The 16,249-nt window shown below is 45.1% G+C and overlaps 2 protein-coding genes across 3 annotated transcripts in view; both read left to right on the top strand.

Moving 5' to 3' along the window:
- The window catches only part of Wtap (WT1 associated protein), a 24,822-nt gene extending 22,612 nt beyond the window's left edge, over positions 1–2,210 (top strand). For both annotated transcript variants that reach the window (XM_021186287.2, XM_021186286.2), the window contains exon 8: positions 984–2,210. In XM_021186287.2, coding sequence (XP_021041946.1) covers positions 984–1,567 — 584 coding nt within the window. In that variant the 3' untranslated portion in view covers positions 1,568–2,210. The remainder of the gene's footprint in view (positions 1–983) is intronic.
- Positions 2,211–7,515: 5,305 nt separating this feature from the next.
- The window catches only part of LOC110283774 (acetyl-CoA acetyltransferase, cytosolic), a 17,010-nt gene continuing 8,276 nt past the window's right edge, over positions 7,516–16,249 (top strand). The window contains exons 1-4 of the mRNA XM_021149257.2: positions 7,516–7,665; positions 8,145–8,279; positions 11,665–11,846; positions 14,881–14,998. Coding sequence (XP_021004916.1) covers positions 7,611–7,665; positions 8,145–8,279; positions 11,665–11,846; positions 14,881–14,998 — 490 coding nt within the window. The 5' untranslated portion in view covers positions 7,516–7,610. The remainder of the gene's footprint in view (positions 7,666–8,144; positions 8,280–11,664; positions 11,847–14,880; positions 14,999–16,249) is intronic.

Consider the following 16,249-nt stretch of genomic DNA (forward strand, 5'->3'; position numbering starts at 1 on the left):
GGCCACCCTGGTCTACAAAGTGAGTGCCAGGACAGCCAGGGCTACACAGAGAAACCCTGTCTCGAAAAACCAAAAAAAAAAAAAAAAAAAAGAGTAAAAAATGGATCCACACTGTAAACTGAGAACCAGTGTAGTTAGTTGGTTCTTGGTTGCAAAGAAAGCCAATAGACAATGTTGTCATTATTAGTTTTTACTGAGTAAACATGGAAGTGGGGAGAGTTTATGTAGCAATTGAGAGTTGTTTGTTCTTAAAGCCTTAAAAACAAAAAAAGCCTTAAAATTGACTAGTATACTTTAGCAAGCCCCAGTTATTTTTTATATGATTGTGTTCTTGTATGTGGAGCAGACTTTGGTTCATACACATACCTCTTTGTAAGGTTAGAGTAAAAAACTAACACTGTCTTGAGGGCTAGAGATGCTGTAGATTTAATGTAAGGCCCTGGCTAAGGGTGAAGAAAAGGGACACAGATAAGATTTTACAAGTTATCAATTGTGTGAGGCAGAATGGTTGCAATCAAATTTTAGCTTGATTTCTTTTTAGTATTTAAAACATCCAGCCACCCTCCAAATGTTTCCTTCTTGGTGGTTAAAATTCCAAGTAAATTCTTTAAAGAATCTATTTTGGGGTATTGGTGGTCAACTAGTCTAGCCAGATGGGTAGGTTCCAGGTTCAATGAGAAGTAAAGAGCTGTAGAAAGAGACCTCTGGTGTTGACTTCTGGCCTCTCAGTGCACACACATACACAAGTGAGTGGGTGTGTGCACATACAACAACACAGAAATGTTTTAAAATGTTAAGATATTAGCCGGGTGGTGGTGGTGGCGCACGCTTTTAATCCCAACACTTGGGAGGCAGAGGCAGGTGGATATCTGAGTTTGAGGCCAGCCTGGTCTACAGAGTGAGTTCTAGGACAGCCAGGGCCATACAGAAAACAAACAAACAAAAAAAATTAAGATACTAAAGTTTGGCTCTCCTTTGCACAGAACTGAATGACTTCATCATTCAACTTGATGAAGAAGTAGAGGGTATGCAGAGCACCATTCTAGTTCTTCAGCAACAGTTGAAGGAGACACGACAGCAGTTGGCACAGTACCAGCAGCAGCAGTCTCAAGCTTCAGCTCCAAGTACCAGCAGGACTACATCTTCCGAACCTGTAGATCAGGCAGAGGCCACAAGCAAAGACTGCAGTCGTCTGGCAAATGGACCAAGTAATGGCAGCTCCTCCNGCCAGAGGACGTCTGGGTCTGGATTTCACAGGGAGGGGAGCACACCTGAGGATGACTTTCCTTCTTCTTCAGGGAATGGTAATAAGGCCTCCAACAGCTCAGAGGAGAGAACTGGCAGAGGAGGTAGTAGTTACATAAACCCACTCAGTGCGGGGTATGAAAGTGTAGACTCTCCCACGGGCAGTGAAAACTCTCTCACACATCACTCAAATGACACAGACTCCAGTCATGACCCTCAAGAGGAGAAAGCAGTGAGTGGGAAAGGTAATCGAACTGTGGGTTCCCGCCATGTTCAGAATGGCTTGGACTCAAGTGTAAATGTACAGGGTGCAGTTTTGTAATATTTTTCCAGNAAAANTTTTATACAGTGTCATTTAATTGGGGAAAGGATACTGTCAAAAATTAATGCATACTTTTGTCACAATTTACCTTTTTGTGGGTGTGTTTTTGTTTTGTTTGGTTCCTTTTTTTTTTAATTGCTTCAATACCTCTGCCACTTTGAAAAGTGTAACAGTTAATTACTTTGAACGTTGCTAAAAGGACATTTTGTGTAGGGTCAAGTTATTTTTATATGAGTTAATGTGAAGTTGTAAATGGGAATCTATAGCAATGACGTCTGTATAAATCTGTGTCTTATCTAGAACTTGTGCTGTCAGGGCCCTCTTCCTCACGCTGTTGTTACTCANGCACCATTCAGACTTGTTAGAGTAGATGTGGGTTTAGGACTGCCGAGTTTGCCCAGTATAGTAGTTTTTATCACTAAAAAGTTGGACTTGGAGTCCTATAGTAGTTTCAGCGTTAGATAAAGTTTTTCCACCATACATCTTTAGGTGCATTCATCTTTAGGTGACTGAATGTTAAGAAATCTGTGTGCATAGTTACTAAGTTTTTATGAACTGTTGTGTCCTGTTAATGCATATTGCCCTGTGACTCCAGTATATCTCACCTGTACTGACCAAACCTAAATAAACATTTTTATTACGACTCTTGTTTGTTTTTTTCCTTTTGTCTTGGGTGTGTTTAGCAATTGTCCTTTCTTTTCACTGAATGGCTGAATGGCTACTTACTCTGTAGCATATACAAAGATCACATTAAAACAGTCTATGCATTGAGCCTGACTATCCACCTCATTTTAATTTGCACTTTTCTTTGCAGAATGAAGTGGGAGTTTGACTACAGTTCAAGGACTTTGGTTTTGGTTTTTTTCCCTCTTGACGTAAGGCTCTCATTTTTTAAAAACTAACCAAATTTTAGGTTTTTGTTGAAGAGCAGTTTGTTCTTCAGATCTGATTTCAGGGAATAGCTACAGAGATGTTTGCTTTAAAACATTGGCCAAATAATGCTTTTTCCAGAAACAGCATCCTTGCATGTATTGTAAGGAGGTCTATGGGTCTGGACATGTGAAACAAGTACCCTTAAGAGCTGTGCCATCTCTTCGTCACCACACTCCCTTTTTGCCCACCTTCTCTCTTCCTCTTCTCCCCACCCATGCATCTGTCAGACTTATATCATCCTTAGTTTGCCATTGTTCTTCTCATAAAATGTGGCAGTGATACCTGGGATGCTAACACTTAGAGGACTATCATTTAAGCTCCCTTGACAACATCCACTCTTACATTAGCAGGTCACCCAACCATGATTCTGAGCTTAGTCCTTAATGTTTTCCTGCCTCCCTTCATGCTTCTGAATAAAAGGAAGAAAAGAAACAAACCTGAGCAGGGTTTGAGGTTGCTGTGCCAAATATTTAGAGATTGGAGCCAGAAATGAACGTGATGGCTGTGCAGTAAAAATGCAAATTAAGGGCTGGAGAGATGGCTCAGCAGTTAAGAGCACTGACTGCTCTTCCAGAGGTCCTGAGTTCAATTCCCAGCAACCACATGGTAGCTCACAACCATCTGTAATGGGATCCGATGCACTCTTCTGGTGTGACTGAAGACAGCTAGAATGTACTCAAAATAAAATGTAAATTATAAAAGCTTTTAAGTATATAGTTAAAGATGGCAGGCTAAGGCAACAAGCTTGATTAAATACAGTCTTTGGAAGCAATTTGAGGATGGTGTGGCTCTGCTTGCTTAGCATAGTCACAGCCCAGGCCATCCAAAAAAAGAGAAAGCAAACAAAAAAACAGTTTATGAACAAAAGAGATTGGAAGCAGCATCAAGTCTAGCATTGGAAGGTGGGCTAGTTGTTATATACTCAGTTCAGTGAGTGAACAGTTGGTTGTGATGGTAGCTGTTTTATGTTGTCTAATCAAAACACTGAGAGGGTGAAACAGGATTGAGAAATCAAGGCCAACCTGAAGCTACTATCTCATAGTGAATCTACTATTGAGAAGACGAATGTGAGCATGTGTAAAAAGTGCTGCTTATTAAAAATACACTTCAACAGATGAGCTTGTCCTTTCAACTGTTTAATACGGCCTTTTGTAAAAGTAATATTCATGAACAAACAGCATTTTTCTGACAGTTGGACTCCTGTAACTAGTCATGAAACAACCCCAGAATGATTGCAAGACCCCTTAAGGACAAATAGTTTGTAGCACCACTATTTTTTTTTTCCTTTTTTCCCCCAAGTCTAATAGCATATGAATCTAGATATAGGTGTTATTTAAGAAACTATTCTAGGGGCTGGAGAGATGGTTCAGCAGTGAGAAAGCACTTACTCCTCTTGCAGAGAACTCTGGTTCCATTCTTGGCATCCAATAATCTATAACTTTGAATTTTAGGAGACCCAAAGCCCTCTCTGGCCTCCACAGGCCCCTGCACATGTGTGCTGCACACATAACACAGGAAAAAACTGGGCATAGTGAGACACACCTTTAATCTCAACACTCAGGAAGCAGAGGCAGGGAATCTATAATTTGGAAGTCAGTTTGGTCTACATAGTTCCAGACCAGCCAGAACTAACTACATAGTTCCTGTCTCAGAAACCAAGCAGCCAGGCAATGGTGACACACACCTTTAATCCCAGCGCTTGGGAGGCTGAGACCAGTGGATTTCTGAGTTTAAGGCCAGCCTGGTCTACAGAGCAAATTCTAGGACAGTCAAGGCTACAAAAAGAAACTATCTAGAAAAAGCAAAAAAAAAAAAAGGAGTTAACAACAAAAATATTCTAGCCCTCTGGTTCCTGTATAGATTAGAATACGACCAATAGCAGATTCCTTCTTCTGCCATGTTTCCTCTCGCTGTTGCCATGCCTTCCTGCCTCAATGAACTCTCCTTTTGGAACTGTAAACCAAAATAATAAATGAAAAGAAAAAAGTAGAAACTAGCCTCTTACCCTTTTCCCCCTTCATTATCTTTGACTTGCATCTGGCACATACGTCTCTCAGTAGACCATTACCAGGAGCTAAAATGAAGACTTCTCGGTGTTGCTGTCAGTCATTCGACAAAAGCAGTTGGCACTGCTGACTCTGTGTATAGCCTCCAGGAAGGAGACAAGTGAACACCTTGTCCCTAGAAGAAAGTATTCCTGCTCATTTTTTTTTTCATGAGTGTTTACGTGTGGAGGCCTGAGACCAGTGTCAAGAGATCTTCAAGAGCACTTCCTGTTCTTCCAGAGAACCTGAGTTTAGTTCCTAGGATTTACAGGACAGCTGACAACCTATTCTAATTCCAGTCCCAGAAGATGCAACAACCTCTTTTAGCCTACTCGGGCACTGGCCTATCTTCTTTTGAGGCATGGTTGATCAGTAAACCAACAGCTAAGCGATACAGCCGACCTAACTAGCCACTTGTTCCAATCCCCCGATGCCCTGTCTCTGCCTTGAGATTAGGATTATAAATGGACTTTCACATCCACTCAACCTTTACATGCAGTCTCAGAATCCAAACTCCAGTCCTCTTGTCAGCACAAATGCTTCAGGCAGTGAACAGACTCCACAGATCCATGTTTGCTTGTCTTTTTAAAAACAAAACCAAGGGGGCTGGTGAGATGGCTCAGTGGGTAAGAGCACCCGACTGCTCTTCCGAAGGTCCGGAGTTCAAATCCCAGCAACCACATGGTGGCTCACAACCATCCTAAATGAGATCTGGCACCCTCTTCTGGAGTGTCTGAAGACAGCTAAAGTGTACTTACATATAATAAATAAAATCTTAAAAAAAAACAAAAAAAACAACAACAACAACAAAAAAAAACAAGACTCCTGCAGCCCATCTACCCTCGGGCTCTTCATCCTCCTTCGTCAGTTTTTGAAATGCTCAGCTTCTAGGCCTGTGTCACCACCCCTGGCTCATATCCATTTATCTATATGCACAGAACATCTGGAATATATTATTGCTCATTAGTTTTGGTACCTAAAATGTGCTAGGCATATATAATAAAACAATCTGAGAAGGGACCAAGTTTTGTATAGCATAATAAAGAAAACTGGAACTGGGCAGTGGTAGCGCATGCCTTTAATCCCAGCACTTGGGAGGCAGAGGCAGGTGGATTTCTGAGTTCGAGGCCAGCCTGGTCTATAGAGTGAGTTCCAGGACAGCCAGGGCTACACAGAGAAACCCTGTCTCAAAAAACAAAAAGAAAAAAGAAAAGAAAACTGGAAACTAAGAATTATATGGTTAACAAAGATAAGATTAGGAATAAGAGCCAAGGCAGGATTTAAGAAGGCTTCCTGGAGGAAGTGAAGCCTAAGCGGAGGTCCAGAGATTTCTACCTTAGCTAACGGAGCCTCACACCACTCACTGAGACTTTCTTTAGTCAAAAGAAATAAGCGGAAGAGGTAAACACAAGTTTGGGTTAGATGTCATAAGTTGTTTTTTATAGAAAGTTTAAATTGAGAGAGCCAGTCTGCTCACAGGCAACAAAATTAGAAAGAAGGATTCCAGAGTTGTCAGCATAATGGGGGTAACTGAAGGGATGGGGTGAACATGCTGTGGCATGTTGGGTGAGGGGCTGTCAGAGTAAGGCCACAAAGGGAACTGAAGAGTGGCCAGAGTAGTAGAAAAACAGAGGGCTAGGGAGGTGACACAGTGGTGATAAGCACTTCTGCTCCTGCAGAGAGCACGTACCTAGCACCATATGATAGCCCACAACTGTCTGCAATTCCACTTCCAGGGGATCCAGCATCCTCTGCTTGCCTCTGCAGACACTAGGCTCACATGCAAGGACGCATACATGCATGCGAGCAAAGACACATAAAAATAAATTATTAAGCCAGGCGTGGTGGCGCACGCCTTTAATCCCAGCACTCGGGAGGCAGAGGCAGGCGGATTTCTGAGTTCGAGGCCAGCCTGGTCTACAGAGTGAGTTCCAGGACAGTCAGGGCTATACTGAGAAACCCTGTCTCGAAAAACAAAACAAAACAAAAAAATAAATAAATAAATAAGGAGGAGGAGTAAGAGGGGGAGGAAACCATGGGAAGTTCCTTGCATTTCTTGGACCCTTGAGGAAACAGGGAACATAATCCAGAATTTAGCCTCATCTCTAGAACCTACTTTGATCCATCCACCTCTCTCAAAATACTAATTTTTTCAGGTTGCTTTACATTTCAGGACGATATCCCAGCTTAACAGGTTGTTGTTGTTGTTAGGTTTGTTTGTTTTCCTTTCTCACAACCTGTGGCGCAGTTCTCTTACTTCACTGTCCACTGTCCCCACTGACGGCAAGACTTGCCTAGAAAGCCTTTCCTTCCACCACAGGATTCTGCTTTCCTAAACAGATGGCATTCTCTGTAGACCAGCAAGCTGCAGAAGCAAACCCGGATGACTCTCCTTTCAAAACACTGGGGACACCGAAGGTGACCTGTGATAGTGCTAGGGCTGGGACTGGGGGGTGGCAAGAGGGAGCCTGCAAAAGGCATGAGAATGACACAAGGGAGAGAGGTAAGTAGAGTCTGGCAGATTCTGTCTTTGGCTGAATAATAAGTCCGAGAGGATTGGACAGTAGAGATCCACTGCCCTAAGGATCTCTGTTAGTAAGGAGGCTACCCACTCGGAAGCTGTCAGCGCTGAGAAGAACCTTCAGAAGAGACGGGAGATGCCTATGTAGAAAAGGTTAGGCTAGGTTCCAGAGTGTCACCTGGAGAAAAGCCTTACCCTTGGACCCGACTCCACCTATGACCCCTAGACCGTCCGTCTGCACACTGCATCGCTCTCCGACACCCCTAGGCTGTCTACCTCCAACCCAACATCCCTGGATCCTCCAAACCCCACCCTAACCCGACACACCTAGGTTGGGTAGACACCACCCACCCCATATCAAACTAAAGTCTCCATCTTACTCAATTCTGGGACTTAGCCCTACCAGCTTCCTGCGCAGGCGTGAGGAGGCGTGGCGTGGAGGCCGTAGCCCCGCCCCCCCAGCAGGGCCTGTCAGGCTGGAGGAAGTTTTACCTCAGTCGCAGACAGGACGAGGCTCAGAGCTAGCAGAGACCGGAGCGACAAGATGAATGCCGGCTCAGACCCCGTGGTCATCGTCTCAGCGGCGCGCACCGCTATAGGTGAGTGTCCCGCCAGGTCACTTCAGCCTGTGACCCTCCTTCCCGACCTGATCGCGGAGACTCGGGCTCTCGTGACGGGGAGGGGGCGGCCGGCCACAGACTCCACAGCTCGCGGTGCCCCGCGCCTCGCCCGCGGCCCCGCCCCTCGTGTTGCGATTGGCTCCTCGCAGTAGAGCCACCGCTCTGCCAGGCTCACCTATTGGATAACGTTGGGACGCGCTCTCTGTCCTGATCGCTGATTGGTCTGTTCGGCGGTGCACCATTGATCACGCTGTGGTGTCGGGGGGCCGAGAGCTGGTGGTCTGAGCTGGTCCTCCAGGCAGGCCTTGGCGTTGGCATTGTTCTGGAAGTCACCATCGTCTTTGCCCGCCTCGGCTGCAGCCGTTTTTATTTGGAATGCATGTGACCCCGTCTCCCGCTCGGTGGTCCTCACTGAGCTCTTGGTTCAGATTCCTTCCCTCTTCCCCATTTCATTGTAGGCTCCTTCAATGGTGCCCTGTCCACCGTGCCTGTCCACGAAATGGGGACAACTGTCATCAAAGAAGTCCTACAAAGGGCCAAGGTGGCTCCAGAAGAGGTGTCCGAGGTCATATTTGGACATGTCTTGACNGCAGGTAACTCCTCAGTAGCCCAGAACAGATCTGGTTCACTAGAAACAGCATTTCTTTATGTGTGCGCACGCGCTCCAACACACACACACCACCACCACCACCACCACCACCACCACCACCACCACACATTGCTTTGCTTGGAGTTCTCTCTGCTAGGATTCTTTCTGTCCCTGCTCCTTCCTCTGGCTGAAGTCACAGCTTCTTTACAAGCCTTTTTCCCTGAGTGATCTTAGACCACGGGGTCTGTATCGCCTTTGCATTGTTAGAAGCACAGCAAAGTATTCACAGTCCTCCACACACCCCTAAAATGTCACACAGTCAATAAAAGTGTGTGGGCCTGGCACTGTGCCACAGCTGCGAGTGGGGCTGCAGCAGAGCAGCTCTACCCTTGTCCACTTTGTCAGGAGATAGGCTGTTCCTCACTCCAGGGGACTGTCCGGAGGAAGGCAGGAGAGTCTAAGAAGGCTTCATCACACCTCCGATTCCTGCTGCTGGGCTTGGAGACCAGTGACTACTGATCTTGATGATTGGTTTGGGGCCTGGGTGTATAGCTCAGTGGTGAAGTGTGTGGTTAGCATGCATGTGGTCATGAGTTCACCCTCCTGCCCTGCCCTGTGCTCCCTCAGCACACATTTGAATCAACTGTAGAGAAAATTGTTAATATTCAACACCGAGTTCTGCTCTTACTCTGTCTGAGACCATTTGTATGTGTGCCTGTTGAATATTGTTTTTTGAAACATTTGGGGCTAGAATTGTTTTGATATCAGATCCCCACTTTCTAGATTTTGCAACATCTGTATCTATATAAAGGATCATTGTTAGAGAACTTGGTGTCACAATCATTATCTCAAGAAACCAGGTTCGGCTAGTTGTCCTTCATATTCTAGGTGGAACAGCAAAATGGAGAGTAAAAAGGGAGCTTTATTTAATTTGGTTAAATTGGGAGGAGATCCAGGGACCCCCTCAGGTCCATCTTCATGCTCCAGAAGTGAGATTAAACTTTAAATAGACAGCTGGAGATTCGCACATCTAAACAGTCAGGTCATGTTATGGCCCCACCCCCTGCATTGACCCATTGTCTGGGTCTCTCTAGCAGGGTGGTCTGGCAAGTCCTCAGAGTGTGTGGAATCTTTTTCCCTGGAAGGAAAGATCTCCTTTGCCTTGTACCAGGCTTCAACTTGTTCCTTCTCCCAGCGTGAGAGTCCAGTCTTTGAGGAGTTCATTGTTTGGTCGTCTGAAAGAGCAAAGAAGCCAAGTGTCTCTGAGAAGTATCATCATCCTTTAGAGGGGAGAGATTGCTCAGCTGTTAGGAACACTTACTGTTCTTAGAAAGCGCCCAAATTTGTTTCCTGGCACCCTCTTGGATTCTTAGAGCCTTCTTCACTCTTCCAGGAATCCAGAATCCAGCACCCTCTTCTAGCCTCCATAACTACCAGGCACCCTCAAACATACATATATACATACATTCACGAAAAACTTTCATACAAGTAAATATATCACCAGACTGTGGTAGTGCACACCTTTATTCCCAGCACCCAGGAGGTAGAGGCAAGTGGATCTTAGTGAATTCAAGGCCAGCCTGGTCTACCGAGCAAGTTTCCTGGACGGCCAGAGCTGCGTGAGAACCCTGTCTTGGGAGGAAAAGAAAAAAAAGAAAAAATATATCTATGATCTTCATCTTCATCCCTGTAAGGATGTTTATGTGGCTGGAACCCAATTCTGAGTAGGAATTAAATCCTGGTCATCATTTGCAGCCCACTGCTGGACAGTGGTGGTCATGTAGTAGCATCTCAGCACTCAGACCTTTTCCATTGCCTCACTTGGTGATCTATAAATGCAACCTCAGCACTCTGGAGCCCAGGCTGGCCTCGAACTCGGAAATCCGCCTGCCTCTGCCTCCCGAGTGCTGGGATCAAAGGTGTGCGCCACCACCGCCCGGCATAGCAATCTCTCTAATGAAAGGTATCTTATTAGTTTAATTTTGAAATTTTGAATTTTTTTACTTTTTAATTTCTGAGACATTGAGAGGCTACCTTTCAACATATGCGATCCTTGAAGCAAACCCGTTACCTTTAACTCCTGAATCACTGGATTACAGTCAGGAGCCACTACTCTCAGACAGAACATTGTCTGATGCCCTGGCCTGTCTTAACTCGGATCCTCCTGCTGCTTCCTCGTTAGGGCAAAGCATTAAGGAGATGAATCATTTTATGTGCTTTTCACTTCTAAACCAACTTCAGATTAATGGCACTAATTAATATAGTTGCTAAGTTTTGACAGTGTCCCATTAGTACTTCTCTAACAGGCATACTAAGGAAAGGATATGTAGATGTGTGTGTACCTGGAACTTGCAAAGGAGAAAACCACTCTTTGTCATTATTACAGTGTGATTAATAGCATTTCAGAATTTTTGACTCAATTATTTTTCTGCTATTTTTAAGGAAGTGGAATTTTTGTTTGTTTGTTTGTGTTGGCATCTGAAGGAAATCTTAGGTGAATTGTTGGCTCTAATTTTGTTAAGTATATTTAACTTAATTTTTTACTTTCTGAGAAAAGGCCTTACTATGCAGTGCAGGCTGGCTGGAAATTCACTCATAATGTAATTCAGAATGCCTTTGAACTGGCCGTTTGGCTCATGCTTTTCTCAAACTTAATATGTAGCCCAAACTAACCTCAAACTTACTGAGATCCTTCTACTTCCGTTTACAAAATGCTGGGATTACAGTGTGAGCGACCGCACCAGCATAGTGCACAGCTTTTGTGCACAGATTTCCTCCTAAAGGTAACCCTCTTTCCTTCCTAGTTACCTTAGACCCTGAGCATCAGAGCACAGTGCACTGCATGCCTGAGTTCTGCCTGTGTTAGAGGGCTGGAACTAGCTGGCTGGTACCTTTGCTCTTAGTTACGTTTCTCCTCTAACAGGAGGACAAGTCAACTTCTCTAGAGACGAAGATCTTACCATGCTGTGTTACCGTATCAGGAACGCTGTGGAGGAGGAGGCTTCTCTTTGAAACACCTAACAATTGCACAAGGTGGCATCTGTCCCAGGGCTAGAGTGACAGGCAGAGAGGAGGACAGGCTTCTCTGCTGCTGTGGGAACTTAGCTGGCCTGAAGGCACTGCCAAAGCGGCAGGCTGTCTCCTGGCACTGAGCCCACACTTGAACCTGCTGTCTTAAAAACCTTTCTCTTCACGGGCAGCAGTTCCTTTCATACAGTTCCTCATGAGGTGATCACCACAGCCATAAAAGTAGGGCGTTGCTGCTTCATACCTGAATGTCCCTACCGTTATGAATTGTAATGTAAATATCTGAGGTGCAGCCCCCAAAGAGGTCTCAACCCACAGTTTGAGAACCACAGACTTTGAGGCTTCTGTGTTCCTTGTTCCAGGTTGTGGGCAGAATCCTACTCGACAAGCCAGTGTGGGTGCAGGGATCCCCTATTCGGTTCCAGCATGGAGCTGCCAGATGATCTGTGGCTCGGGCCTAAAAGCCGTGTGTCTTGCAGCCCAGTCCATAGCCATGGGCGACTCCACCATTGTGGTAGCTGGAGGCATGGAGAATATGAGCAAGGTAAGTGCAGAGGTGCTGCTCACCTAGAGGGCAGGTCCTGCTGAGGAACCCACAGAAAATGACTCAGCCTGACCCCTGACTGAATGCCCACAGCTCTNCAGGTTGGATAAGAAATCCCATGTGAAGAACCGTCTATCAGCCAGGCAGCTGGAGGAGAATGTAATTTCTCTAAGCTGTTGTTCTAGCAGCATACAGTGCTTTCTGAAATGAACCCACAAGATCATTTGGTTGCTATTCCTGCTTATCATGTAGCTGAGGTTAGCCCAAGACTTGCTATGTAGCCTAGGCTAGCCTTAAATGCTTGCCTCTCCTGCTCTGCATCTAGAGTGCTAAGAATATCTTTGGATATTTTCCAACTCATCTAAACTTTTTAAGTTGTCTTCCTTAAAAATCTTAAAATTTTGAGAAGCTCCTTTTCGTTGTACCCAGAGAGTTAATAAGCATGCCAGGTACAGCACATTCATTTTGAGAACACAAGAAAGGGAAAAGATAATACACAGGCAATAACTTCTGAGGGTGTCATTCTTAGGAAGTTGACACCAAGGTCATTAAGACCCTGAGTCCTCCAGGTTNATAATCCAGCTCTCTACTCATTATCAACAAATGAAAATTCGATGATGCAATGAAGGTCATGACTATCCTGGTGAGGTTCCCAGATTTTCCACTTGAGATGCTGTCATGTTATCTCTTCCCGTGGTGAGTTGTTTCCCATCATGCACTACACTAATTCTCCACTTCTTAAAAAAAAAAAATTACAGGTGGGGTGTGGTAGGGCACAACATTTATTACCCCTTTTACTGGGGGACTGCACATGCACCCATACTTATGGAGGTCAGAGAATGACATCCTGGAGAAGACTCTCTCCATCTCACCAGATGGGGATTGAACTCAGGTCATCAGGCTGGGGGCAAGTGCCTGTGTGTACTGACCCATCTCACCAGCACTACCTGCTTACATTTCTTTTCCCTGTGTGTGTGTGTGTGTGTGTGTGTGTGTGTGTCTGTTTGGTGTTCGAGGCAAGGTTTTTCTGTAGAGCTTTGGCTGTCCTGGAACTCCCTTTTAAACTCAGAGATCTGCCTGTCTCTGCAGTGCTATGATCAAAGGTGGGTGTCACCTATGCCCCTAGTTTAAGCAGGGTCCTTTGTATCTTGGACTACCCTGGAATTCCACATGCATGGCTCCACATGCATGGCTGGCTTTGTTTTGTGGAGAGACAATGGGACATGAGCTCTGCTGTTTGGAAGTCCCTAGTTCATTCTGTTATTGAACTTCTAGAGAGGTGCTGCTTAAAGGCCCACAGCTTAAAATTATTAGGGCAACTGAACTCAAACAAATTAGGTAAGATCTGGGAAACAGGAATGTTCTGTTCCTAGGTACAGCTCATCCCTAGAAAGTGTTCTTCTAATTTTAACCTGGAACCAAAGGTCAGAACAGTCCATTCGAATAACCCACACCATGATCTGCATACAAAGCAGAGGGGCCTCAGCATTACAGATCTCCACTTCTGATCCCAGACCAGGGGGAGACAGGAATCAGGCTGAGTCAGTTTGGACTTGCTTTCCCACTGTGAAGAAGAGTCAAGTCACACATTGCCAGTTAACCTTCTTGTCGTGGTTCTTGGTCAGGACAGACCCCAGGGGTCAGACTTCTGATCTCCTAGAGGGTAGGTAGAACACGTGAAAGACACCTGTGGTGAAGCATGCAGGCCCAACTGTTCAGGACCTGAGGCTGAGAAGCACATGAGCCCTGAAGCTCAAGACAGCTTGGGTCACATACAAGTCCTTGTCTCAGAAACTGAAAGAAAGAATGTAGCTGAGGATCATGGAGAGCTGCCCCTCTCCAGGAGGCTTCCTTCTCCCCCTGTCTCGCTGGCGCTGCAGCGGAATAGCATCTTCCTCCTATGCTGGAGGTCTGACCTTGGAACCCACTGGTCAGAAACCTAGTGAGCTCAACTTCTGCAGAGCTCAGGAGGAGGCAGGCTGGAGGTCACAGAGTGAGCCGAGTCCCTCTGGTTAGATGTACTAAGCTGCATACCAGCACCCAGGACTGTTGTGCGTGGTCACAAGAGCCAATATGGAGTCAGTGCTGTTATTCCCAACTTAAAGGTGGGAATACTGATGACTAGAGCCACCACTTAAATGCACAGTTTTTGTTTCTTTACTTCTTAAAAATAAGAAACATAAAAAACTATTAAGCTGGGCAGTGGTGGCGCATGCCTTTAATCCCAGCACTTGGGAGGCAGAGGCAGGCAGATCTCTGAGTTCCAGGCCAGCCTGGTCTACAAAGTGAGTTCTAGGATAGCCAGGGTGATACAGAGAAACCCTGTTTCGGGGGGAAAAAAAAAAAACTATTTAACTATATCATTTTATTCATAGACATCATTATTTTCATTAATACCTCTGTTGACTCTTTGTCCACTAAGCTTTCCATTACATTCTGGCTGCCTTTGAATCGCTGAATGTTAAAATATCTTCTACTCAGAAACCCTCCTCTCAGTGCATTTTACAGCCTGAATATTCTCACTGTCTCCGACTAAAACAGATACTAGATGTGCTGGAGAAACAGGTCAGTGTGTGAAGAGCCTGTGCCATTCTTGCAGAGGAGCCAAGTTCAGGTCCTACCATCCATGTCCTGTGTGTACCACCTGCCTATTACCCAGCTCCAAGGCATCCAATACCCTCTGTTCTCTTTGGGCACACACTCACATGGTACACAAAATCTCATTCAGCCCCCACCACCACCACCGCTAACCCCAACCCCTGCCATCACACACACACACACAAAACATCTTTTGAAAGTAGTACAGGAGTTAGGTTTCTATGCTATCTCCTTAGGTAATAATTATCTATCTGGAAGGAAATAATAGAATCATAAGAATTAAGACACAGGTGGACAGGTTTGATCAAGAAACAAAAATGGGCAGGTGATAGAGTAATGAAGAAGGAGGAAGTACAAGCCAAGCCTCCTGACTCTGAGTGGGATCCTGAGAGACAGTGACAACCATCCTAAATCTGTTCTTCCTTCCTGTGTCCAGGCTCCTCACTTGACTCATCTGAGAACAGGAGTCAGGATGGGTGAGGTGCCACTGACTGACAGCATACTCTGTGATGGTCTTACAGATGCCTTTCACAACTACCACATGGGCATCACAGGTAAGGTCAATATGGCTGCAAACACTAGATTTAAAAAGACTGATGAGAGTATGGGACAGTGAGGCTCATTTGCATAGACTCTGGGTCTGGTGGTGTCTCACCTCCGTACATTGTCGACCATCTATATGGTCAGGAAGCTGAGACATACCGTAGTACCCAGAGAATCATAGGATATGTGCAGTGTTGGAAGCTTCCTGGAACTTCCCTAGATGGCCTGTACTTTAGTTTTGACCAGATGCAGAAAGCTAGCTGTAATTGTGTCATTGGTATGCATATGACGTTGGTGGCTGGACCATGTACACAGGCAAGAAGAGTTCATGCCTTCCAGATGTATGTAGCTCACTCATTTCTATCTTTAAAGTTCCCTACAGTGCCTATTAAAAATACCACCCACATTTTACTGGCAGAGGGTAGATGCCAATATAAAATAGTCACAAGACGAGGTAAGAAATCTGAAAAAGGCAAGAAGAATGACAGATTTTCACCAGATTTTAAAGTCATAAGAGCAAAAAAGGTGAGATTATAACAGAAAATGAACTTTTGAAGCCGAAGGGGCAGCAAGTGACTTCCTGAAAGATCTGTGTTGCTAATGAACACCTGAACTACCAGTGCAAAGATGACCAATATCAGCTGAAGAGATGATGGTTCAGCAGTCAGGAGCACTTCTTGTTCTTGCAAAGGATCTGGGTGTGGTTCCCAGGACCCACATCAAGTGGCTTAGAACTGTCTGCAGCTCCATTTCCAGACAGTCCTATGCCCTCTGGCCTGGATAAGCACTACATACCTAGGGTGCACATGAGCTAACTCAGCCTTATACACATAGCATACACATAAATAAAGAAAAATAAGTAAAAACTTTTTTTTTTAAGGATTTAGCCAGGCACAATGGTACACACCTTTATTCCCAGCACCTGAGATGCAGTAACAGACAGATCTGTAAGTTTTAGATTAGCCTGGTCTATGGTACTCAGTGAGTTTTTAGGCCTGTTAGGGATATACCACATGTTGCTAATGAACACCTGTCTGTAAATAGAAACTCAAAAAGCAAAACAAAACAAAACTTAAAAAGGTCACCATTGTGTGTACTTCAGGGTCTGGAGAGAGGGCTCAACACTTAAAAGCACTTGTTGCTCTTGCAGAGGACCCAAGTCAGTTCCTACCACCCACAAGGTGATTTCACCAGGCCCAGTGCCCTCTTCTGATCTGAGTTCTACCACCCTCAAGGTGATTTCACCAGGCCCAGTGCCCTCT

The sequence above is a fragment of the Mus caroli genome, chromosome 17, assembly GCF_900094665.2.
Source record: "Mus caroli chromosome 17, CAROLI_EIJ_v1.1, whole genome shotgun sequence".
NCBI lineage: Eukaryota > Metazoa > Chordata > Mammalia > Rodentia > Muridae > Mus > Mus caroli.